This window comes from Canis lupus, chromosome 5 (genome assembly GCF_011100685.1).
Source record: "Canis lupus familiaris isolate Mischka breed German Shepherd chromosome 5, alternate assembly UU_Cfam_GSD_1.0, whole genome shotgun sequence".
NCBI classification, from domain to species: Eukaryota; Metazoa; Chordata; class Mammalia; order Carnivora; family Canidae; genus Canis; species Canis lupus.
In genome coordinates, this window is record NC_049226.1 from 24468035 (window position 1) to 24495805 (window position 27771).

Sequence of the window (27771 nt, forward strand, 5' to 3'; positions counted from 1 at the left end):
CTTCCCACAGTAAAAAGGTGTTCTTCATAACATGTTCCTTGTATTTTATTTTGATTTTAGCATTACAGGAAAGTTTCAAAAACAGCACAAAAGCCGACACAGAGATCAACAGAACAGAACAGAGAACCCAGAAATAAAACTACACATATATGGTCAATCAATTAGTTCTCAACAAAGGAGCCAAGAATACACAATGGGGAAGGAGTCTCTTCAATAAATGGTTCTGGGAAAATGGACGGCCATGTACAAAAGAATGAAACCGCACCACTATCCTGCACGATACTCAAAAATTAACTCAAAATGGAGTAAGACTTGAACATAACACCTGAAACCACAAAACTCCCAGAAGAAAACACGGGCTTATGTAAGCTCCTTAACATAGGACTTGGCAAGGATTCTTTTGAATATGATACCAAAAGCAAGGACAGAGAGGCAGAGACATAGTCAGAGGAAGCAGGTTTTCCCCCAGGGAGCCTGATGAGGGACTTGATCCCAGGACCCCAGGATCACACCCTGAGCCAAAGGTAGACACTCAACCACTGAGCCGCCCAGGTGCCCCTTCCCCTAATGGTAATGTCCTACACAGCACAGCTACAGTACAGCTACCCAAATTAGGGAAACAGTATGCTACTATGAATTAACTACAGATCTTATTAGAACATCACCAGTTTTTCTGCTACTGTCTCTTTTCCAGGATCTTAACAAACCCACACTGCATTCAGTTGGTGCTTAGACCTCCTACTCTCCCTTAGGCTATGGTAGTTCCTTGGTCTTTCTCTTTTTTCACCTTTTTGGTCTGTTATGATCTGGACACTTTCAAATAATACTAGTCAGTTATTGCCTAGACCGTCCTTCAATTGAATTGAAATTGTTTAATCTTAATAAAAAGAAATTATTTAATCTTTTCTCATTAGGAATAAGGTTATACATTTTTTGATGAGAATACCACAAGAATGCGGTATTTATTCTCCTCAGTGCACATATCAAGAGGTACATCACATCAGTATGTCCTGTTACTGGTGATGTTAACCTTGATTAAGATAGTGTCTTTTGGGCTTCTCCGTTGTAAACTATTTTTCCCTTAGTAAATATCTTGGGGAATATATTTTGAAACTATTAAAGTACGGCATTTTTTCTTACACTTTTGGCCATTAATTTTGATATTCATTAGCAAAGCCGGTCTGCAACAATTATTACTGTGATATCTGCCTAATAGTGATTGTCAATTTCCCTCCCTATTTATAAGGCAGAACTCTTCTGTAACAAGAAGTTTGAGTATTTTCCAAATGTTTGATGGCCAGTATAAGTCATATATCTGTGTCATCTGTATCTTTTCCCAACATTTTTATATCAGATTCTTATCCATTTTTGTTTAATTTTAAAGTTCTTTATATAGCAGGGATAATAGGCCTCTCTGTGTTACATATTACAAATATTTTTTCCCCAGTCAGTTCTCTTTTGACTGTTTATGGTTCTTTTTGCAATTTTAAAAATGTAGTCAAATTTACCAATCTTTCCTTTTGTTAGGTCTGATTTCTGGGTCATGTTAAAAAGCCATTCCCAAGGTTAAAGAAGAATTATTTTAGTACCTATATGATTAGATGTTTAGCATTTCAACTCTTGACCCATTTGGTGTTTGTTCTTCGGAATACTGTAATATACAAAATCATCTTTTTCCAAATGACTACTGAGTTGTCCCACCACCATATTTTAAGCCTATCTTTATTCCTAATGAATGAGATCTGACCTTTGTCACATAAAATCCTGGACTCTCTACTCCACCCCATTGATCCAGTATCCATTCATGTGCAATTACCACACTATTTAATAGAGGATGTTTTAATGTGTGGTAGGGCTTTCTCCGCATAGTTTTTTCTTTTCCAGTGTTTTCCTGGCTATTCTTACACGTTTATTTTTCCTTGTGAACTTTCATATCAACTTGTCTGAACTTTATTTTTTTTTGTCTGAACTTTATTAAATAGTTATTATTTTCATTAGCATTACAGTGAATTTATAAATTCATTTAGGGAAGAATGGTCATCTTTAGAAGCCACAGAATTTAAGAACAAGGGATGACTTTCCATCTGTTTAAGTCTACTTTTGTGTTTTTTGAATGTTTAAAAAGTTTTCCTTTTATAGATTTCATACATTTGTTAAATTTACCCCCAATATTTAATTTTGTTATTACTATAAGCGATATCTTCCTTAATATATCTTGTTTATTATTTATGTATAAGAAAACTATTGGTTTTTGTATGTTAAATTTATAATTATTGTAAAATTATTTGCTTTATTGTTTGAGTTAGTTTTATCATTGATTGTCTGGAGTTTTCCAAATATACTACCGTATCATCTCCAAACTGAGACTTTTACTACTGCTCATCCCTTCTTATGCTTCCAATTGATTTTTCTAACCTAACTGTAAAGGGTAAAACCACTTATACAATGTTAAATAGCAGAAATAGTGGGCATCCTTGCATTGTTTAAGATCTTAGTGGAAATGACTCTAGTGTTTCTCCATTAAAAATAACATACTGACTTTAGGAGTAAAGTATACACATTTTTAAAAAGATTTTATTTATTTGACAGAGAGATAGAGAGAGAGAGAGCACAAGCAGGGGGAGTGGCAGGCAGAGAGAGAGGAGAGGCACACTCCCTGCTGAGCAGGGAAGCCCTATGTGGGGCTCGATCCCAGGACCCCAGGATCATGACCCAAGCTGAAAGTAGATGCTTAACAGACTGAGACACCTAGGCACCCCAAGTATAACATTTCTGATAATATTCTCTATAACAGAAGAATAAATGAATAGTTTCTTAATAAAATGCATACATCAAAAACCCCAAAAAAACAAAAACAAAACAAAACAAAAACCCAAAAAACAAACTGTATACATCATGCCAAAATCCACACCATGCTTAATGAAGAAAATGTGGAAGCATTCCCATCAGAGACTGAAGACAAGGATTCCCCATTGTTAACATGTTTCCAAAATTAACTATTAATCGATTTAGTCTATTGAAGGAAATAGGAAACATTAATATTAGAAAGGCAGAAGCGTCATCATTTGCAATGATGTAATCAGCTGCTTGGAATACTCAAGATAACAAAAATAAAACTTTGAAAAATAATGAAAGAATCCAGTGAGCTGCTGCATACTATAGTAACATTACTTGAAATGTCCATCTGACCTTTATGAGGCATGGCCTCACAACTGGGTACTATCTAGATGAGATTTTCTCTACTATACATAATACTGGTCCAAAAACTTATTTTTCTGCATATATTAAAAACTAGTCAGGTTTAAAAAACTGAAATTGATTCATATTAACTAAACACAAGGAAGGTAACTGACTAACCATAATAATTTGCTAATTTACAGAGAAAAACATAAATGCCAAAAATACACATACTTCATCTTAAATTCTGGTGTGTATTATAGTGTGGCCCCATATGAAGTGACTGTAACAGTAAAATATGTTCTCTCTACATTGTAATTGTCAACCGTTAATAAGAAGAGTTTAAGAGGTAAGCACATAGCATTGCATGTTCTGATGGCTGATAATTCTTCTCAGAGAATTTAGGGCAATAAGTCTGTTCTGAATAGATTATAGTACGGAAAGTGATTTGTTTCTTACTAACTATTCAAATAATGCTGTTCATACTTTATAGCAGGACTTTATACAAACTACATAATAGTCACTGATGAATATTAAATCTATGTTGTTAAAAGTTAAGAGACTGGACAACCTTTGAAGAAAAAGATGGCAATAGTAATTTGGAGGGGGCCTGATGAATGATTTCTGAATTGCTGGTAATTCTTATTATGGTGATTTCACAGGTATGATCACTTTGTGACAATGCATACTTTAGATATCTGTGCACTTTTTCTGTATATATATTTTATACTTGAGTCAAGAGTTAATTTTTAAAAAGAAGCAGAAAACTGAAACAAAATAAAAACAAACCACACAAAAGACCACTTACATCCTCAATAAAGTATAGTTTCTTTGGAAGCATGTTGTATTGCACTTACGGTCTCTGTTGAAAACAGTAACAAAAAAACTCATCTTTGAACTCTAAAATCCTTCAGCTTGAGGAGATGCCCACACTATTTGGTAACTGTGGAAAGGCAAATTCACATCTTCTATTTTAACTTTTCCCATGTGTGTGGTTTGAAGTAGAATGGGAGGCTTACTTGTTCTCTACCAACTGTCATGTGTCTTTGATTATTTTCACCATTTTTATCCTCTTTTTCTGCTTTCTCTTATTCTTAGACATCTATAGTTGAATCTCTTCAAGCTTCACTTGCATATGATACAACTAAGCTGTATACACTAGAGAAGAAAAACAATTCTATCTTACTAAACTGCAACATCCCCATCCAGATGCTATGGCACATCAATCAACTCAAAACTCCTCACACTAACTCACCTTTTTCCCTCAGGACTGAGAAGTCCTCTCCCACCTGACCTCTCCGGAGCAGCGGAACTCCCCTAGGCTAAAGCCTCGGAAACACTACTGCTTCCTTTCCCTTTAATATCTAGCCCCACCCATAGGGCATCATCTTCCACCTCTGCGAAGTCTTTCTCTCTTATTACAAAAACCTCCCCATCACTCTTCTCTTCCTCATTCCAATTAATCTTTCATACTGTCACCAGATTAACCTCACTGAGGAAAAACTGTGAGCATGGCATACGTGCTGAAAAAACATGCAACAGTTTTCCCTGCATTCTGAAAAGAAGCCCAAGCCTGGCTTTCAATTTCTATAGAGAATTTCTATAAATATCCATGAAATTAGCCCCCTTTTCTGGCCAACATTAAAGTTATTTTAACCACTAAAAGAGGAAACATACTGTACATTATGAAAAGCAAGACAAATAAACAGAAAACCAAGGGAAAAAAAATCAATTCAACCTGTTTTCTGAACAAGACATAAACATAACTATCACTCGAGATGGAATAGCCAAAGAAAAGTCAGAAGCAAATAAATAAATCCATCCACAGTTGGAAAATGTTTAGTTATAGGCAAATGTCACCTCCTTGAATGTAAATCTAAATCTTGTTTCTAGGTTCCAAAGACTGAAGGGTAATTAGAGGAAATAATGATGCTATATTTGAGCAATTTCTAAGACTTTCCCCAAGCTTGATTCTTATTTTCCTTACTATAGCATGTTTGGGTCATTCTCCATAAGAAAACACTCAGGACAGATACTGTAGCAAGGCTACTATCTCTGATCAGGCTTTTTTTGTTGCTGTTTTTGAGTAACTTACAGTATAAAGAAAAACAAAGTAACAATATAAAGACTGATGTTCTCTTATCATTTTATCTCATGACAAGTTTGAAAACATCCTCCCATAACAAGAATAAATATTCCTTAGAAGTAATGATTTGATCCATACTCTGTAATTTAGTGTTCACAGCCACTTTACAGAACATAATCACTAACAAGAATCAACTGTATCTCTAGGGAGCATATTTTACTTGCAACATGAAAATCACTAAAATGGATAAATAGATACACATAAAACATAATACAAGAAGACTGTTTAAAAATTAAGTACATTAAATGTAGTAAAATCTGGAGTAGGGATGGCAAACAGATCTCATCTTGCACATTAGCTCAAAAGAATGAGTTCTGAAGAAGGTGCCTTCTGCAGCTGTGCTCTGGCATACCCAGGAAAGAGTATTAAATGCAATCAGTAATATAGTTCAGAGGCATGAGAAGGATGAGTAATAATACTTGTATCACATATTTGCCATCCCTGGACTACTGTACTTCAAATAATCTCCAAGAATACACAATCACACAATTACTTACTGCTTCCACAGAGTTACATTCCCGTCTTGTTTCTAAATAACGTAGTGCTCTTTTTTCTTCTTCTTTTAATTTAGCATCTGCCTGCCCAGAAGCAAAATAGCAATCATTTTTAAGAATATCAAGAGAATGGCTCAAATTATCACATATACTAAGTTCTGACTTACATATTTCATATAATTCTGTACACCATTTTGTTGTAAATACGAGGGTGCCTGTGTTCTATAAAATCTCTCTGTTGAATCCAAGTATGCCTTCTCAAAATTGTCCCTATAAATTTGAAGCTTATCCTCAGGATTAGAACAAAGGTTAACTGAAAAACAGAAAATAAAATTTTACTCTAAGTATGTTTCAAATCAGTAATTTGAGTACAATAAATGAAATAACAAATAGTGAGGAGTCATTATGTGCAAGGGATTGTGACAATGCTCAAGAGAACATATATCACAGAAGACAAAATCCTTCTCCATAAGAGACTTTAAAAAGGTAACAGCACAAAGCACTAAAGTGGCAAACAGTACAGACAACACAGGCTATTGTATTTCTGAAGAGAAAAGAGAATGACTTTCAGCTATATGGTCAAGAGACCATTCACAGACGAGATGGGATTTGAGATGGGTCTTAAGGAAAAACTAGAATTTACACAAAAGCTAGTCAAGTAAGTAAATATTCTCAAGTACAAAATCACCAGGGCAAGTCAAAGTAAAATGACCAGGTCGTCTGTGTGGACTGTAAGGTTAACAGAAAACAAGGTAGAATGGGAAGTTAGGAGTGGCTGTGGAGAGCCGAGGCTCTGGGGCTAAGTGACCTGAGTCACTAAATGGAGGATCACTAAATGGGTACGAAAAATACTAACAAAATAATACTTAAAAATTAACCTTGTGAATAGCATATGGATTAAATGATAGCAGTAAGATCACTGAAAGAACACTATTTCACAAGTCCAAAAGCAGAGTTTACATAGTAAAAGCTGGTGGTAGTTGAATAAGAAGGAATAAATTTCAACGACATGGCTAATGAAAGCCTAAAGACTTTGATACTGGGCTGCCCCGGTGGCACAGTGGTTTGGCACCGCCTGCAGCCTGGGGTGTGATCCTGGAGACCCAGGATCAAGTCCCACTTCAGGCTCCCTACATGGAGCGTGCTTCTCCCTCTGTCTGTGTCTCTGCCTCTCTTTCTCTGTGTCTATGAATAAATAAATAAAATCTTTAAAAAAATAAAATAAAGACTTTGATACCTAAAGAAATATGGGGACAACAGAGAAAGCCAATCAAAGATAGCTGAAGGTTCATTAATACAAAAAACTCTTACAGAGGAATACTTTGTGCCTACGTTTTATGTTCAGTGAAAATGGAGTGTCAACAATACAGTTAACTAAAGTATGATGACTGGGGCATGGGGTCTATGAAGCACTGTGAGAGGGACCTAACCTACTCTGGGAATTCGGAAAGACCTCTGTGAGGAAACAGGATGAGGAGGAGCTAGAAGTATAGTGGGAGCAGGATGAATATTCTCATATTCTGATATTCAGTTTGAATATCAGAATAGTTTAGCTGATTTAAAGAACAAATGAGAATATCATGAGAATATCATTCAGAAACTGAAAAGTTTAGAGAGGAACGCATACATAGAATAAACGTACTTCCTGAAAATATAAGTATAAAAACAATTACCTACCACCTTTTCTGGGCTATCAATTCAAATCTATATTTCTGTAATTTAAGTCACTAAAAGGATTAGATTTCACCAGCCAAGAAATGAGTAAGATGGAGAAAACCAATATTATCCACACGAATATGGGTTTTTCTATATTTCCCTGAAGAGATTAACACCTTCTGTAGGCTCTTAAAAGCATGTGGTGCTAAAAGTAGATATATGATAGCACACATGACTCTGATTGTGCTGTTCCATAATGGTCTCAGAATTTCCATAAAAAAATTATGATCATAAAAGTTCAGAACATACCATAGGATTCTCTTACTCCAATGACCAGTTGAGAATCAAATGCTTCTCCTAATCTTTCAGCATGTACCAGCTTCATTGCACTATCCTGGAGTCTGTTTTTTATATTTGAAAAGATTGACTCATTCCATGTATCAAGCATGAGCTAGGAAAAAAAGAAATATGCAATCATTTTGATTATTAATATACCACGTACCATACAGACTCACAAAAAATTTTAACTATAAACACTAAAAAAGGAAATAAAAAAACACATGATAAATGTTAAAGAACACGTTTCAAAATCAACATAATTGGATTTGCATTATAGCTCTGCTACTTATTTACTGGATTTCCCATCTATAAAATAGTAAAACAGTAACACAAATTTCAAGTGGTTATTGTAAAAATTAAATATAGCAATACATGGAAAAGGTTACCTCCTCTACAGTTACAAGGTTAAGTTGCAGAAATACTGCGCTTTGGAATGCTTCATATACATGTTTGTATAAACACATAATAAGTGCAAAAAGCAGCAAATGAAAACCTATTGGATACTGGACCTTAAAAAAAACATAAATCCATCTGACAGATGTTCCATTTAAGTGATGGCAACATTATATATATATATATATATATATCCATCCATATCCATATATATTATCATTCCAAGTAACTGTGTCAGATACAGAAAACATATTAATGACAACAGCACCAGCATCAATGATAATAACAGATATGTAACATTCACAGCATACTTAGCACTGCTCTGAGTACTTTTCACACACAACTTTAATCCTCAAAACCGATATATAGGTACTGTTATCTCCCTTTTTAGAAATGAGAATCTGGGGCATTGAAAGGAAAGCTAACTTTCCCACACTTATCCAGCTCATAAATGGTAGCACCAGGATGTGAATCCAACAGGTATGTTTCCAGAATCTATGCTCTTAATCATTAAGTGATGCTGATTCCTATAATCAGTAGGGAATGGTATAAATTAAAATAATAACAAAAACAAGAGAGGTCAAGATTATGGGACTGCAAATTTAAAAAGTATATAGAAGTAGTTTTTCTTTTTTGGAGAGAGGAATATAGTTTCTCACACTGCAGTTATTTCTACCACTGGAATCTAAATTCACAGCATCCCTATCCACATCAGCACAAAGATTACAAGGGGCAGGAACCCCTATGGCACTATTTGAACGGCTGACTTTATTCTATAGCCATCATAGCAAGTAACAAGTTGTTTAAAGCCCAAGAAGCACTTTTCACTTTTTTACTTTTCAAATCAATGATTCCATTTGATTCTCAAAAGCAAGAATACATATGAGAAATGACAGAGTTTAGGTCATTACTGATTGAAGAGTTGAAAAGAAAACCTGAGATTCTACTTTCAGAGCTGAGTTCTTTCCATTAAATCACGAAGGGTTACTGGACACAGAGCTTTTAACTAGAAACTATGCAAAAAATATGAAAATAAACACAGTACACAGTGAGTTTATGATAACCAGAATCAAGTAAAAAGATCATGAAAGTAACAACAATTTAGCCACAATTAAATACAAAGATATATATAAGATGGTAACCTAATGAGAGATTTTTGAAAGAAGAAAGAAGCAATTCATAGGAAGATAAAAGTACAAAGGAAGAGAAGTAAATAGAATACTGAAGATAAAACTAGGAAAAGGACAAAACAAGGTGCTAACACCTGAGGACATGGATCCACAACTTAACACCACAGGACATAATGAAAGGAAGTGCAGCTCAATACTGATGGAAGAAAGTTAGTAGAATTCAGTAAAACCCACCAAGAATCGAAAAGGAATTTATACATCAAGTAGAAGAACCCACTTAAAGTCTGATTTACTTTCGAAAGTTGTAGAATCACCCTCTTTCTAAAGTATATTAAGGAGGAACAATGTAAAAGTTAACTTACTTTTCGAACAATGCTGTCTTCCACAGTTGATTTTTTATTGCTGCCCTGTTTACCCATTAAAGTAATCTCCAATTGACAAAATGGCTTCGGTAAAATATCACACTGTGTAAAGAATTTTCGCCATTCAACAATGTATGCTTTTAGCAAAGCTGTATCATCTTGATGGCTCAGTACTCGCTGAAAAAAAAAAAAAGAATCATATGAATTTAAAATAAACACAGGTATTCTTATTGAAAGAATAATAGAACATATTCATGCTATAAAAGCAATGTCCACAATAGCCGAACTGTGGAAGGAGCCTCGGTGTCCATCGAAAGATGAATGGATAAAGAAGATGTGGTTTATGTATACAATAGAATATTACTCAGCCATTAGAAACGACAAATACCCACCATTTGCTTCGATGTGGATGGAACTGGAGGGTATTATGCTGAGTGAAATAAGTCAATCGGGGAAGGACAAACTTTATATGGTCTCATTCATTCGGGGAATATAAAAAAATAGTGAAAGGGAATAAAGGGGAAAGGAGAAAAATGAGTGGGAAATATCAGGGAGGGAGACAGAACATGAGAGACTCCTAACTCTGGGAAACGAACTAGGGGTGGTGGAAGGGGAGGTGGGCGGGGGGTGGGGGTGATTGCGTGTCAGGTACTGAGGTGGGCACTTGACGGGATGAGCGCTCGGTGTTATTCTGTATGTTGGCAAACTGAACACCAATAAAAAATAAATTTATGAAAAAAAATATTCATGCTATAAATATGAAATATTTTATTGTATAAACTATATTATATCGAAGAGAAATTAAAACATATATATCCAAGAAAAATAAAAACATGTTCATAAAGATTTACCATGGAAATCATTTTGCAAACACACATAAAATCATAATGTACATATGAAACTAATAAAATGGTTTATATCTATATCTTAATTAAAAAAACCCTAAAACCCTAAATCCTTAAGCTATCATCTCTTTATCCTCCCCTAAATACCATTCCCATTCATCCCTTCTCTGGCCCTAAGCAATCACTAATTTACTTTCACTATTTGCTTGTTCCAGACTTTTATATGAATGGAAACATGTAATATGTAGTCACTTATTTTATTTTTTTTTTAAAGATTTTACTCATCGATTTATTTTTCAAAGAGAAAGAGGGGGAAGGGAGCATACGTGCATGAGCAAGGGGAGGGGCAGAGGGAGAGAGAGAATATATATCAAGCGACTATATGCTTAGCACAGAGCCCCATCCAGGGTTTGATCCACACCCCAAGATCACAACCCTAGCTGAAATCAAGAGTTGGAAACCCAATTGACTGAGCCACCCAGTGCCCCCAACATAAGGCCTGAATTCATGACTTGAATTGAGATCAAGAGTTGGAAGCTTAACCAAACGAGCCACCCAAGCGCCCCTCAGATGCAGACATTGACTTCATTCAACAGTTTCAAGGGTCCGCCAAATCCTAGGATGTATCAATACTTTATTCCCTTTATAGCAGAATACTGTAACATTTTATAGATACACTACATTTTGTTTATCTATTTTCTCCATTGATGGACATCTGGGTTGTTTCCACCTATTGGCTATCATGAAAAATGCTGCTATAAATATCTATATCCTAAAAATCTTCATAAAAAACCTGTGCACAGGCACCAAAAAAAAAAAAAAAAAAAAAAAAGAAAGCACTCAAACAGTTTCAGAAATGAAATAGGAGATATTACAACTGATAACACAGAAATACAAAGGGCTAGGGCAGTTAGTAGAGCTTGCAACACTTGAACTCAGGGCTCTGAGTTCAAGCCCCACTTTGAGTGAGGAGACTAATTAAAAAAGAAAAAGACCCACAAGAGATACCTATCAACAATTTTATGTCAAAATATTGACAACATAGAAGAAATAGATAAATTCCACGAAACATACTGTCTACTAAGAGTAATTTATGAAGAAACAGAAAATAAGAAAAACCAATTACTACCAAGGGGATTAAATCAGTAATGAGAAACCTCTCAACAAACTAGTCTAGGACCAAAAGGCAATAATGGTGAATTCTATCCAACATTTGAAGAGAAGTAATACCAATCCTTTTCAAACTCTTCAAAAACATAGAAGAGGAGTGAACAAGTCCAAATGCATTTAATGAAGCCGGTAATATCCTGGTATCAAAACCTGACAAGGATAGCACAAAAGAAGAAAATTATAGGCCAACATCCCTAAAAAACATAGATGCAAAACTACTCCACAAAATATTAGAAAACTGAATTCAACAATACATTAAAAGATCATATACCATGATCAAGTGGGATTTATTACAGGAACACAAGGTTGGTTGTTTCAACATTCAAAAGTGAATCTATGTGAAATACCACATTAACAAATGGAGTATAGGGGCAGCCCCGGTGGCTCAGCGGTTTAGCGCCGCCTGCAGCCCAGGGTGTGATCCTGGAGACCCTAGATAGAGTCCCATGTCGGGCTCCCAGAATGGAGAGCTTCTCCCTCTGCCTGTGTCTCTGCCTCTCTCTCTCTCTCGCTCTCCTCTCTGTGTATTCTCATGAATAGATAAATAAAATCTTTAAAAAAAAAAAAAGAAAAACAAAAACAAATGGAGTATAAAAATCATATGATCATCTCAAATAGTGCAGAAAAAGTATTTGACAAAGTATATATTTATGCTAAAAACTCTTAAAAAGTGGGTATAAAGGGAATGTACCTCAACATAATAAAGGCAATATATGACAAACACACAACTAAAATCATACTCAATGGTGAAAAGCTAAAAGCTTTTCATAGAAGACCAGAAACAGGACAAAATGCTAATTCTCACCACTTGGTCACTATTTGCAGATAACATAACGTAGAGAAATCCATAAAGACTCCACCAAAACATTGTTAGAACAAACGAATTTAGTAAAGATGGATGATACAAAAATCACTATACAAAAATCTGTTGCATTTCTATACACTTAAATTGTCAGAAAGAGAAATTTAAAAAACCAATCCCATTTAAAATTGCATCAAAAAGATTAAATAGAGGCATCTGGGTGGCTCAAATATTGCCCTCGGCTTCAGTCATGATCTTGGTGTCCTGGGATCAAGCCCCATGTCGGGCTCCCTGCTCAGTGTGGAGTCTGCTTCTCCCTCTCTCTCCTTCTCCCTCTCTGCCCCACTCATGTTTGCTCACTCGCTCGCTCCCTCAAAAAAAAAAAAAAAAAAAAAAAAAAAAAGCCTAGGAATAAATTTAACCAAGGAGGTGAAAGAACTGTATACTGAAAACCCTAACACACGGATGAAACAAACAGAACACACGAATAAACAGAAAGATGTCCGCTGGTCATGGAACAGAAGGGTAATAGCATTAAAATGTCCATACTAACAAAAACATACACACTCAATGCAATCTCCATCAAAAGTCCAATGGCATTTTCCACAGATAAAGAACAAACAATCCCACAACGTGTAGAGGACCACAAAAGACCCAGCAACAGTCAGAGCAACCCTAAGCAAGAAGAACAAAGCTGGAGGCATCACCTTCCTGATTTCAAACTGTATCACAAAGCTCTAGTGTAATCAAAACAGTGTGGTAACTGGCACAAAAGCCGACACAGAGATCAACAGAGCAGAACAGAGAACCCAGAAATAAAACCACACATATATGATCAATCAATTAGTTCAGAACAAAGGAGCCAAGAATACACAATGGGGGAGGACAGTCTCTTCAATAAACAGCGCTGGGGAGCAGTCCAGGTGGCTCAGCGGTTTAGCGCCCCTTCGGCTGAGGGCGTGATCCTGGAGACCCGGGATGGAGTCCCATGTCGGGCTCCCTGCAGGGAGCCTGCTTCTCCCTCTACCTGTGTCTCTGCCTCTCTCTCTCTCTCTCTCTCTCTCTCTGTGTCTCATGAATAAATAAAATCTTTAAAAAATTAAAATTAAAAAAATAAACGGCACTGGGAAAACTGAACAGCCACATGCAAAAGAATGAAACCGCACCACTACCCAGCACGATACTCAAAAATTAACTCAAAATGGGGTAAAGACTTGAACATAACACCTGAAACCACAAAACTCCCAGAAGAAAACACGGGCTTAGGTAAGCTCCTTAACATAGGTCTTAGCGAGGATTCTTTTGAATATGATACCAAAAGCAAAAATAAACAAGTAGACTACATCAAACCAAAGAACTGCGGCCCAGCAAAGGAAACCACAAACACGATGAAGAGACAACCTAGTAACGGGAGAAAAAGCACTGCACATCATGTATCTATGAGGAGCTAATACCCAAAATAAACAAAGAACTCCTACAACTCAACAGCAAAAAATAAACAATCCAAATGAAAACTAGGCAGAAGATCTGCGCAGATGGTTTTCCAAAGAAGACACACAGATGGCCAACAGACATGGGAAAAGATGCTCAACATCACTCATCATCAGGGAAATGCAAACCAAAGCCACCTGAGCTATCATCTCCCACCTGTCAGAATGGCTAGGACCAAGAAGGCCAGAAATAACAAGTCTTGGCCAAGATATTGTGGAAAGGGAAGCCCTGTGCACTGCTGGTAGGAAGTAAAATGGTGCAGTTGCTGTGGAAAACAGTGCGGAGGTTCCTGGAAAAATTAAAAATAGAACTACCATATGATCCAGCAATTCCATACCCAGGTATTTATCCAAAGAAAATGAAACAGTAACTCCAAAAGATATATGCAGTCCCACGTAAACTGCAGCATTATTTATAATAGCCAAGACAGGAAACAACCTAAGTGTCCACTGATAGGTGAGTAAGATAAAGAAAATGTGGTTATATATACACAATGAACTATTACTTAGCCATTAGAAAAAAAATAAAGTCCTGCCATTTGCAGTAACATAGGTAGACCTTGAGGACATTATGCTAAGGGAAATAATACAGCAAAAGACAAGTATGAGGGACGCCTGGGTGGCTCAGCGATTGAGTGTGTGCCTTCAGCTCAGGATGTGATCCCAGAGTTCCAGGATTGAGTCCCACATCAGGCTCCTGCATGGAGCCTGCTTCTCTTCCCTCTGCTTATGTCTCTGCCTCTCTCTGTGTCTCTCATGAATAAATAAATAAAATCTTAAAAAAGAAAAAAAGAAAGACAAGTATAATTTCAGTTACATATGGAATTAAAAAAAAACAAACATAAGCTCACTGATACAGAGAACAGACTGGCAGTTATAAGAGGCAGGGAATAACATGTGGGACACAAATGGGTGAAAGAGCTATAGGTACATGTTTCCCGTTACAAAATAAGGCTAAGGAAGTAATACTGCATATGGGAACAACAGTTAACAATACTGTACTCAGTATTAGAAAGTTGATATGAGACCTTATAAGTTCTCATCACAAGAAAAAATTCCATAGCTATATGTAGTGATGGATGTTAACTAGACTTACTGTTAACAGTAAGTGATCATTTGACAATACATACATTGTGATCATGTATTGATCACATGATCATGCATCAAATGATCTATTGTGATCATTTCACAATATATACAAACATCAAATCATTATGATGTTCACCTAAAACTAATATTATATGCCAATGATACTTCAATTAAAAAAAAAACCTACTTACAAATGTTTATAGCAGCATTATTCAAAACAGAGTAGTAACAACCCAAACATCTACCAATGATGAACAGATTAAAAGAAGAATGTTGTATAGCCATATAATAGAATATTATTCAGCCATAAAGAGAAATGTAATATGGATAAACACTACAGTGTAGCTGAGCCTTGAAAACATTATCATAAATGAAAGAAGCCAGTCATAAAAGGCCACATACTGCATGATTCCATTTATAGGAAATGCACACAACAAACCAATGCATGGAAACAAAGACGATTGGTGGTTGCCAAGGTTTGTGGGGAGTGGGTAATGGGGGATTAACTGCTAATGGGTACAGTTTCTTTTTAGGGCGATGAAAATGTTACAGAATTAGTGGATGAAGGTTGCACAACTTCATGAATATACTAAACTCCACTGAAGTGTATACTTTAAGAGGGTGAATTTTCTGGTATGTAAATTATATCTCCATTTCTTTTTTTAAAAAAGATTTATTTATTTATTTTTATTTATGATAGACAGAGAGAGAGAGAGAGAGAGAGAGAGGCAGAGACACAGGAGGAGGAGAAGCAGGCTCCATGCCGGGAGCCCAACATGGGACTCGATCCCGGGACTCCAGGATCGCGCCCTGGGCCAAAGGCAGGCACCAAACCGCTGAGCCACCCAGGGATCCCCTATATCTCCATTTCTTAAAGGATGGCAGGGTCTATTTCTCCACCACTTGTTTGATGTGATTCTGTGACTTGTCTTGACCAAAAGAATGCAGATATGACACCCTGAGACTTCCGAACCAAGACCTGAGGAGGTCCTGAGGATTCCACTATCACCTCAAAGGTTGGTTTCCCCTAGAATGGGAAACTACCTAAGGGAGAAAGGCCAGGGTGGAAGCCAGCACCAAATACCAAGTATGTGAGAAAATTTCTGTTGGATCATCCAGTCCCTGCAAAGCCACAAGCTACCTGCTAACACATTAATAAACTTAGGAGAAATCAGGTGAGCCTAGCTCAAATTGCTATACAGAATTATGAGCAAAAAGAATTAAACAATTAATTAAATCAATTAAAACACACACACACACACACACACAAATTAAATACCCTAATAACCTGTCAAACATTGTACATTTATTTTTTTACTTTCCATTCTGTCATGTTAAATAATGCTATGAACATTTTAATGTAGATGGAAACCATCTCTCCTGTTTAAGAGATTTGGTCCTCCCTAACAAAATAAGCTCAATTAATCTAATAACTGACTAGTAAAATAACTCACAAAGCTAAATTTTCTTAAATGTTTAGAAATCAGGTGCCCCTGGGTGGCTCAGCAGGTTAAGTGTCTGCCTTCACCTTGTGTCATGATCCCAGGATCCTGGGATCAAGACCCAAGTTGGGCTCCCTGCTTAGCTAGTAGTTTGCTTCTCCCTCTGCCTCTGCCTGCCACTCCTCCACCTGTGTACTCTCTGTCTCTCTCTCAAATAAATAAAATCTTAAAAAAAAGAAAAGTTTAGAAATCAAATAACCATGTTTGGCATTACTATCCCTACAATTTAATTTTTTAAGATTATATTTATTGGGGAGGAGAGGGACAAAAGTAAGGAGAGGGAGAAGCAGACTCCCCACTGAGCAGGGAGGGAGCCCAACACAGGCTCAATTACAGGACCCCAGGATCATGACCTGAGTTGAAGGTAGATGCTCAACGGACTGAGCCACCCAGGTGCCCCCTTTCTCTACAATTTACAAGCTCTGAATTAGTGACATTGAACCTGACCCTCAGAGTCTTTTTTTTTTTTTTTAAGATTTTATTTATTTATTCATGAGAGACACAGAGAGAGGCAGAGACACAGGCAGAGAGAGAAGCAGGCTCCATGCAGGGAGCCCGATGTGGGACTCAATCCCTGGTCTCCAGGATCACACCCCGGGCCGCAGGCAGCGCCAAACCACTGCGCCACCAGGGCTGCCCTGACCCTCAGAGTCTTGCAAAGGTTTACATACCAGACTTCACTGGGTCACATTACAGTGAAACACATAGTTTTGTGAAGTGTATTTTTTAACATTTGTTAACAGTATCTAAGACGATTCTTTAGGAGCTCATTTCCAGAAACTAAAGAATAAAGCTCTATTCATTTGAAAGAAACATAATGGTATTATCACCATAAATCATAAACAAGCTAATATGCTTTCCAATATAATATTTCTAAGTGAGTTCTAGAAACGTATACTTTTTTTTTTTTTTTTTTTTTTTTAAATTTTATTTATTTATGATAGTCACAGAGAGAGAGAGAGAGACAGAGAGAGACACAGGCAGAGGGAGAAGCAGGCTCCATGCACCGGGAGCCCGACGTGGGACTCGATCCCGGGTCTCCAGGATCGCGCCCTGGGCCAAAGGCAGGCGCCAAACCGCTGCGCCACCCAGGGTTCCCCAAGAAACGTATACTTTTGATTAAATTGTGATACTGAGAGCACTGGGGTAGCTCAGTGGTTAAGCATCTACCTTTGGCTCAGGTTGTGATTGTGGGATCAAGTCCTACTTCAGACTCCCTGCGGGGAGTCTGCTTCCCCTTCTGCCTATATCTCTACCTCTTTCTCTGTCTCAAGAATAAATAAAAATTTTTTTAAAAAATTGTGATACTGGGATCCCTGGGTGGCGCAGCGGTTTAGCGCCTGCCTTTGGCTCAGGGCGCGATCCTGGAGACCCGGGATCGAATCCCACGTCGGGTTCCCGGTGCATGGAGCCTGCTTCTCCCTCTGCCTGTGTCTCTGCCTCTCTCTCTCTCTGTGACTATCATAAATAAATTATAAATAAATAAATAAATAAATAAATAAATAAATAAATAAATAAATAAATAGATAGATAGTGATACTGAAATATTTATTTTTCTAAGCAAAGCCTGAAAATATCATTTATATTCATTTAAAGATAATTTCCTATAATACTATATTTGGATTTTTTTTTTTTTTTAGATTTTATTTATTTATTCATGAGAGGGGGAGAGAGAGAGAGAGACACAGAGAGAGAGAGAGGAGAGAGAGGCAGAAACACAGGCAGAGGGAGAAGCAGGCTCCATGCTGGGAACCCGACATGGGACTCAATCCCGGGTCTCCAGGATCACACCCTGGGCTGAAGTTGGCGTTAAACTGCTGAGCCACCAGGCTACTCTAGATTTTTTTTTTTAATTCTTTTATTTATTTGAGAGATCGAGCAACTGTGCACAAGAGAGAGTATGAGAGGGGGAAGGGCAGAGGGAAAAGCAGACACCCTGCTGAGCACGGAGCCCAATGTGGGGGGGGGGGGGGGGTTTGACCCCAGTACCTTTAGATCGTGACCTCAGCCGTAGGCAGATGCTTACCTGATTGAGTCACTCAGGTGCCCCAAAACTATACTTTTTACAAAATCATTTATCAGGGGCACCTGGGTGGCTTGATTCAACACCCGACTCAGTTTCGGCTCATATCATGATCTCAGGGTCTCAAGACCGAGCCCCGTGTTGGGCTGCACTCAGTGCAAAGTCTGCTTGAGATTCTCTCATTCTCTATCTCCCACTGTCCCTCCTTTCTCCCTCCCTTCCTCTCTAATAAATAAATTTAAAAAAAATCATTTATCAAGATGACAGAATTAATGGTGGTATCAAAGCATTTCTTTTTGTAAGTAATACGCCATGTGACATGATTCTTTTAACATCGTGGCAGTGGCTATTAGAGTTAAATATATAATAATCATATACTTTATTCAGTACCTTCTTTTAAGTCATATGTAGAAAAAGACCATTTTTAATTTCCACTGTTAATCTGCTATTAGTATTTAACAAAATTTCTAACAGGCAACTTTGGCTAATGTTGTTTGAGACACTGACATAAAAATTCACCTAAAGAATAAAAAATTCTCTCTTGTTTTCAAACTTCATTTTATAGAAAGGAAAATAATTTCACGTCCTTAGGCCTATCTTCAAAGTGTTAAGAGTTGATTCAATAGAATATTTTACTTCTACATTAATTTTCCCCAGAAAACAAAGGTGTTAATAAAGACAAACAAAATTAGCTCTTGACCTAATGCCTAAATGAGCTCTGTCTTCATTTCAATGATATTAAAAACTTATACATATTATCAATCCAAGAGTGAATTTCAGCTCAACAGCAGCAATGTAAAGGGCAGTGCAAGGATTATATAGCTGAAGTAGTACTGGGATTGAAGAAAATTACTCTTAGCTTGAGAAGAATTAGTTATGAGAAAAAAAAAAACCAATTCATGTGTACTGACATGCAGCAAAAAACCAAACCAAACCAAACCAAAAAAACAGTGGTGGGACTTCTAAAGAATCTATAAAAAACTGAATTCTTGACAGAATCTTTTAATTTCAGATGATGATATACTACCTTGATAGAAACATCACTGAGGAGGAAAAAACAACCAATAACAATCACCTTATTAAAAAATGTAGTCAACATGGGGCACCTGGCTAGTAGAGCATGCTAGTAGAGCATGCAGCTCTTGATCTTGGGTTTGTGAGCTAGAGCCCCATGTTGGGTGGAAAGATTACCTAAATAAATAAAAAAATCTAATCAACAAATGTCAAAAGTCAATGTGATATTTTAAAATTATCCTTGGAAGTCCTACATTCAAAATCAGAAAATAGGATATTCTCTAAGTCTTAAACTTAATATAAAGATACAGAACTTACTGCCTGTGCTTGCTTGATAAACTCAAGAATATCTTCTTTTAAAGCCTGATGAATTTTTGCTGGACCTTTATCATCCCAGAGACAGACTGCATGCACATCCCTGTGAAGGTAAAGCAGGGAAACAAACATGAACACCAGTACAAGGACAAAGACAGAACTCACATCACGTTCTGTATGAATACAGTTCCCACAGACCATGCCGCACACAGCCCAGGGTAGATGAATCCATTCTAAGAACCACAGAATTCTAAGTTACCTAACACACACATTTTTTCTGATTTTTATTTTACTTTGTTATTGTTTTCCTCCTTAAATCTCTGCTACTAACTGTATTATCTTTAATTATAAAAGCATGCTCCCATCTTTAAATCTCATACCCCAAGTTGACTATCACCAATTTTTTTATGTTAAATATAAATTATTTTAATTCTTTATCACAATATATGTAAATTATTCTCTTAAAAAATTAGTCATTTAAATATAGCAAATCTCTTAGCTTCCCCTATATATTTATTTACACACAAATTACCACTTTATCTCCTTTATTTAAAAAGAAAACAAAAACAAAAGCTCTCCTAAACTGGTATACAAAAACTCTGAATTTATAAAGCTGACATTATAGAAATATATTTAATAGTAATATAACATGTTCAAAAAGTTAATTTCTTAATTACCACATTACAGAGTAGGTGAACTTAAAAGGATAGAGTTTTATTATCGAGGATTCTTTTATTCAAAAAATGTTCCCCAGTGACTCATTTAGTATCTAATGGAGCCACTGCTATAAAAAAATGTCAAAGAAATCAAAATAAGAGGTCTCCAGAATTGTAACATTCTAGCAATGGCCAAACAGCTTGTTCTATATCCAGATTCTCAAGGACATCATTATAACTCAAAGTTCTATCTGCATATTATTAATTTGAACTTGCTTTTGTCACCTGTTAAATTTAGCTTTCAGCTTAAGAGTGGTATCTAGAGCTCACTGCCTAGCATGCGGCAAACACACAAGTATTTGCTAAATAACAATATAATAAGGACCATCTGATTGCTTACTATGTGCTACTTACTATTCTAAGCTGTTTTAATTCATTTAACCATCACAGCAACTCTGAAGGCAGTACTATTTTTATCACCATTTTACAGATGGGGAGACTAAGGCAAATAAAGGTTAAAGAATGTTCCCAAGATTATACTTCTAGTGTACTAGCAGCATACGGTGAACCCATGAATAGATTATGGTAATACCCTACATTAATAAGTTAATAAATACCCTATGGTAAAACCTCTATGTTCTTCTCCCTAATCCTACTCTCTTCCACTCTTCCCAGAAGTAACCAAGACCAAATTTAGTATTATTTTTCGTTTTACAACAGACTATGAACTTCATAGAAATTGTAGCAAACAAGCAGGGATGCCTGGGTGGCTTAGTTAGTAAGCCTCTGACTCTTGAGCTGGGGCTGGAGCCTGCTTAAGATTCTCTCCCAGGGCACCTGGGTGGTTCAGTCAGTGAAGTGTCTGCCTTCAGCTCAGGTCATGATCCTGGAGTTCTGGGATTGAACCCCTTCCTCCCCATTCATGCTCTGTCACTATCTCTGTCTCTTTCTCTCAAATAAATAAATAGAATCTTAAAAAAAAAAAAAGATTCTCCCTCTCCCTCTCTCCCTTTCTCCGGCTCTTAAAAATAAAGGGGGTGGGGGGGAGAAATTGTATCAAACAACTGTTTTTTCGAATGAGTTTTCCCTCAACATTGCTCCTGGTATTTACCCACAATAGATGCATGTAGTCCTAGTTCATGCACTTTATCTGTTATATCAAATAGTATTTGAATATAAAGGGAAGGAGTAATATACGAAATTAAATCTGGATGGTTAAGAATACATTCTCTTGGAATATATAACCAAAGTGCTTTTTTCTTTCTTTTCTTTTTTCAAAGTGCTTTTTAAAAAGGACATGTAAGTGAAATTGTTTTTAACTACTTAACTGTATTAGAAAAATCAGGCAGGAAGTGGGAGAGGGATAAAGTAAAGGTTTTTCAAAGGTTTCAAGGCGACAGAGAGAAGTGGTGGGAGAAGGAGCAAGAAAGGGCAGCCTGGGTGGCTCAGTGGTTTGGCGTCTGCCTTCGGCCCAGGGCGTGATCCCGGAGACACAGGATCAAGTCCCGTGTCGGGCCCCCTGCATGGAGCCTGCTTCTCCCTCTGCCTGTGTCTCTGCCTCTCTCTCTCTCTCTCTCTGTTTCTCACGAATAAATAAATAATCTTAAAAAAAAAAAAAAAAAAGAACGAGCAAGAAGTAAAAAGCATTCCAAAGGTTTCAACTTCCTTGGGTACAAAGAAGATAAAATGGAAAGTGTGACTCTAGTATAGAAAACAACTATTTTACTTTTGACTAATAGTAACATTCTATGCCTCTGATGGAGAGTAAGAAACAGGAATGTAGCTGCCGCCATGGCGCCCGTGAAAAAGCTTGTGGCGAAGGGGGGTAAAAAAAAAGAAGCAAGTTCTGAAGTTTACCCTTGATTGCACCCACCCGGTAGAAGATGGAATCATGGATGCTGCCAATTTTGAGCAGTTTCTTCAAGAGAGAATCAAAGTGAATGGAAAAGCTGGGAATCTCGGTGGAGGGGTTGTAACCATCGAAAGAAGCAAGAGCAAAATTACTGTAACTTCTGAGGTGCCTTTTTCCAAAAGGTATTTGAAATATCTCACCAAAAAATATCTGAAGAAGAATAACCTCCGTGACTGGTTGTGCATAGTTGCTAACAGCAAAGAGAGTTACGAGTTGCGTTACTTCTAGATTAACCAGGACGAGGAAGAGGAGGAAGATGAGGATTAAAACTCATTTATCTCAAATATTTTGTATGAGTTCTTGAATAAAACTTGGAAACCCCCCCCAAAAAAAGAAAAAAAAAAAACAGGAATGTAACCATTAATGGAAGTGAACTTCCAGATTAAGAAAAATAAGGAAAACAAAAAAATGAACAAGAATATGTACTAAGTGATAAAGTTAGAGAAGCAATAAAACAAGAATATCAGTAGTAATACTAAACATGAATGTAATAAATTACCCCATTAGAAGACAGTATGCCTTTGAAAAGGACCACAGTGGATTATTGCACTTACATAAGGAACCTAGAACAGGAAAATCCATGGAGACCAACAACTCAGAGCTTCTGTGTAAGATGATGAAGATGTTCTAAAAAATGGATCATATTCATGTTTGCACAACACTGTGAATGTACCCAGTGCCAATGAAATGTAAAATAATGAACTGCTTAATGTGGTATATTTTATATAATGTACAATTTACCAAAAAAAATTTTTTTAAGAAAAAAAATAAAACCATGTCATAAGAGATAACAGGCAAACACAAACTAAAAAAAACCAGGGTGGCAATATTAGTATGATCTAAAGAGGAATTTAAGGTTGAAAGAACTAGAGAAAAATATTATGTAATGATAAAAAGCATTATTTAGCATTACATTATACAAAATAATCAGGAATATAAGAACTTGATACAAATACAATAGAATACTTAAAACATCCTTACTTGCCTTAGTGAGGATGCACTTAGCTAAATATTAAATTTGATTAACAGTGTGGCTCAGATTATTATGTTACTTTTCTTAAATAACTTGGAGTCTAGGGTTAGGCAGCTGCTGGTGCCCGTGCAGAGACTAAGAGGATCTTTCTCTTTCCACTTGGCTGTGTTAGCACATTAGACTCTTATCCCTGTGAGGATTAAAGGTGGAAAAGGAGGACTGAGCCAGGCACATTAGTTTAATTGATCTGAAAAGCAAAACCTTTCTCAGAAGGCCTCCTGTAAACCTATTTGCTGGAATTTTATCACATGGTGACCCAGACAGCAAGGGAAGCTGAAGAAGTGAGTATTAGAATACGCAGCCACGTGGAAAGTACACAAGGAACATAAAACCAGGAATGGGGTGTGGCTTGGCTAGTCAGAAGTGTCTATCACAAGATCTCTTAACATTTGAAAATCTAGAAAAAAATTAAGGACAAAGAAAAATTTTTTAAATACAATCAATAAATATTATTAGAGATTCTTATTTACAACTATCAAAAAGATTTTTTCGGGGCTCTTGGTTGGCTCAGTTGGTGAAACATTTGACTCTTAATCTCAGGGTCATGAGTTCAAGTGCCCCACATAGGGTACAGAGTTAACTTAAAAATGAAATCTTGGGATCCCTGGGTGGCACAGCGGTTTGGTGCCTGCCTTTGGCCCAGGGCGCGATCCTGGAGACCCGGGATTGAATCCCACGTCAGGCTCCCGGTGCATGGAGCCTGCTTCTCCCTCTGCCTGTGTCTCTGCCTCTCTCTCTCTCTCTCTCTGTGACTATCATAAATAAAATAAAATAAAATAAAAATGAAATCTTAAAAAAAAAATAATAATTTTTACCTAAGAGCATATGTACCCATATAAAAATTTTTTTAAGATTTTATTTATTTGTTCCTGAGAGAGAGAGAGAGAGAGAGGCAGAGATACAGGCAGAGGGAGAAGCAGGCTCCAAGCAGGGAACCCAATATGAGACTCGATTCCTGGACGAAGGGATCACCCCCTGGGCCTAGGCAGGCGCTAAACCACTGAGCCACCCAGGCGTCCCATAAAATTTTTTAAAGGTATTTTTATGGGCTATTTCTCTGATCATAATCTATAAACAAGAAGTGACCAAAAAAGACATCATTGTTAGAAATTAAGTTGCGGGCAGCCCGGTGGCTCAGCATTTTGGCGCCACCTTCAGCCCGGGGCGTGATCCTGGAGACCCGGGATCGAGTCCCACGTCAGGCTCCCTGTGTGGAGCCTGCTTCTCCCTCTGCCTCTCTCTCTCGCTCTCTCTCTCTCTCTCTGTGTGTATTCTCATGAATAAATAAATAAAATCTTAAAAAAAAAGAAGAAATTAAGTTGCTAGATAATGCATGGATTAAAGAAAATTTACTAACAATCGAGAGAGCAAAAGAAAAGCATTTTGTACTGTAAAACCTATGGTAGCAATAAAAGCAGTATTAAAAAAATGTATAGCCTTAAATGCTTTCATCTGAAACAAAAAGATCTAAGAATTCATCTTAAGAGAAATCAGGGGGGAAAAAAACCTAATATAATTCAAAGTAACCAGAAAAAAGACATTAATAAAGAAGCAAGTTATTGTGGCATCTGGGTGGCTAAATCAGTTAAGTGTCTGACTCTTGATCTTGGCTCAGGTCTTCATCTCAGGGTTGTGAGTTCAAGCCCACTTCAAAAAAAATGAATTATGGATCTGATAATGAAAGTAAATTGAATAAATATTATTCCTTCCAAAGAACTAATTTTTGCCTTTTCCTTTTCTCTGTTGCACCATTATTTTATATTTCATTAATCTGGCTTTTGTCTTTCCTTTCTTATACTTTTCTTAGTTTTAATGTGCTAAACTTTTCCCTCATTTCTTGAAATGAACACTCAGATCACTGACTTCCAACCTCTTTATTCTAACATACGAATTAAATGCTATAAGCTCCTTAGCATCTAAGCTTTGCTGAGGTGGATCAAACAAATGTTGATATGATGATCTCATCAAAGCAATTTTTTGAATTTGGTTATATGAAAAGAGCAATAAAATGCATCAACTCCTTAAAGACCAGATTAAAGAAAAATATGTAGGATTAGGGATGAGATATGAAATATATTCACATGTACAATATAAATATACTACTTATAATGCCATGGCAACAAATTTCAAAATCTAGAGGAAAAAGAAATGAAGTATGCCAAGAGACTCTTTGTCTTAGTCCCAATTTTATTTTTATTTTTTTAAAGATTTTATTTATTCATAGAGACGCAGAGAGAGAGAGGCAGAGACACAGGCAGAGGGAGAAGCAGGCACCATGCAGAGAGCCTGACGTGGGACTCGATCCAGGGTCTCCAGGATCACGCTCTGGGCTGCAGGCGGCGCTAAACCACTGCGCCACCGGGGCTGCCCTTATTTTTATTTTTTTAAAACACTTTTATTTATTCATTTGAGAGAGAGAGAGAGCGCGCACATGAGTGGCAGGGGAAGCAGAGGCAAGAGGGAGAAGCAGACTCCCCATTCAGCTGGGAGCCCAATGTGGGACTCGATCCCAGGACCTGGAGATCACGACCTAAGCCGAGGGCAGACGCTTAACCATCTGAGCCACCCAGGTGCCCACTCAGTCCCAATTTTAAATAGAAGGTTTCCAATGTTATTACTACTGAATGCTTTCTACTGCTAGAACACTTACAGATGACCTTTATCAGATCAAAGAACAACTTTTTATTTTTCTAATAATTTTTTTTTTAAAGAAAATGGAAGCCTGCTTTTATTGATGCACACATTGACGGACTTGCAATTGGAAGGGGCGGTGACGTTAACATGACACTGGTGGTTAACGCAACGGAAACATGAGGGCAGGAGATGGCTTTGCAGGGACATGATGCCTTCATAAGTTAGGGAAACAGACTGCTAGCTGGCTGCCCTTTCATTTCATGTTCTTCACAAACTCCTCTTCCTTTTTGATGGGAGGCCTTCAGCTCGGGGATGGCTTCTGCTATCATATTCTCTTCAAAAGGGGAGATCTTGCCAATGCCTAGATTCTTCTCGGTGCCCTTTTTCCCCAGCAGTAATGGTGTGGAGAAATAGGCACAGTCTGCTTCCTGGGATTTAACAAAGGAACATTCGACAACTCCTTCCTTCCCATTCATTGCATCCACAAGGGAGAAGACAAACCGAGCTCCAGCGTATGCCATGGACAGGGTGGCAGAGCCTGCTCCAGCTTTGGCCTTCACCACCTCCGTGCCGGCCTCCTAAATCCGCCCAGCGACGGCTGTCAGCTGGTCCTGGGGAAGGTCCACCTTGGGAGTGCACTGAGAGATCAGGGGGATGATGGTCTTCCCGGCATGACCGCCGATGACAGGAACATTGACTCGCGCGGGATCCAAACCCTTTAGTTCTGCAATGAAAGTGTTGGCCCTGACAATGTCCAGGGTCGTCACCCAGAAGATTTTATTGGGGTCGTAAGCTCCGTGTTTCTTGAAAATCTCCGTTGCAATTGGGATGGTGGAGTTGACCGGATTTGAAATGACGCAGATCATGGCCTCGGGGCAATGCTGGGCGCAGGCAGCAGTCAGGGTGGCCACAATTGAGGCATTGGTGTTGAACAGGTCATCCCGTGTCATGCCTGGTTTTCTTGGGACTCCGGCTGGAATAACCACCACATCGCAGCCTTTGACGCAATCTGGCAGCTGCTCAGGTCCAAGGTAGCCTTTCACAGTTGCTCTGGTCTCGATGTGGCTCAGATCTGCGGCCACTCCAGGTGTATGAGCAATATCGTAGAGGGTCAGGCGGCTCACTAAGGGGCTGCCCAATTCCTCTGGAAGCCCCAAGCACAGCTACTTTAGCATTGTTCTGGGCCGAGGTGCTGAAGCTGCGGCGGAGAGCGGCGCCAGCAGGGTGGGCGAGGGCAGAGAGCATGGTTGGTTGGAGCGGGCAGGGAGCCGAAGAGCAGGCGCAGAAGCCGGCGGCTGGCAGGTGACACCCTATTTTTCTAATTTTTAAAGAAACATTTATCTGTTTTTTCTTCTACTGAAATTATCTATTTCTAATATGATTTAGACTTTTTGTTTTCTAAATTCAGTTTTCATTTTATTTCCTCCTTACCAGTGTTGATTTCTTTACTTACCTTTGAAATTTGATTCAAGATTTTTTAAATTACCCTAAATGGTCATATGAGGATAACAAACTCAGTTTGGAGCACTGTGTTTGCGTTGTTCTGCTTCAGAGTTGGAACAATTTTTATCAGCTGAAATGTTTAGGTT

General features: G+C 37.6%; 1 protein-coding gene and 2 pseudogenes across 1 annotated transcript in view; 1 reads left to right on the forward strand and 2 right to left on the reverse strand.

Moving 5' to 3' along the window:
- CUL5 (cullin 5) overlaps positions 1-27771 on the reverse strand; it is a 95639-nt gene that overhangs the window by 38181 nt on the left and 29687 nt on the right. Inside the window, 5 exon segments of the mRNA XM_038536286.1 lie at positions 5821-5901; positions 5985-6130; positions 7783-7924; positions 9698-9874; positions 19951-20050. Of these exon segments, the coding sequence (XP_038392214.1) occupies positions 5821-5901; positions 5985-6130; positions 7783-7924; positions 9698-9874; positions 19951-20050 (646 nt within the window).
- On the forward strand, positions 22395-22836 carry LOC100686658 (annotated as a pseudogene).
- Positions 26246-27442, reverse strand: LOC100686584 (annotated as a pseudogene).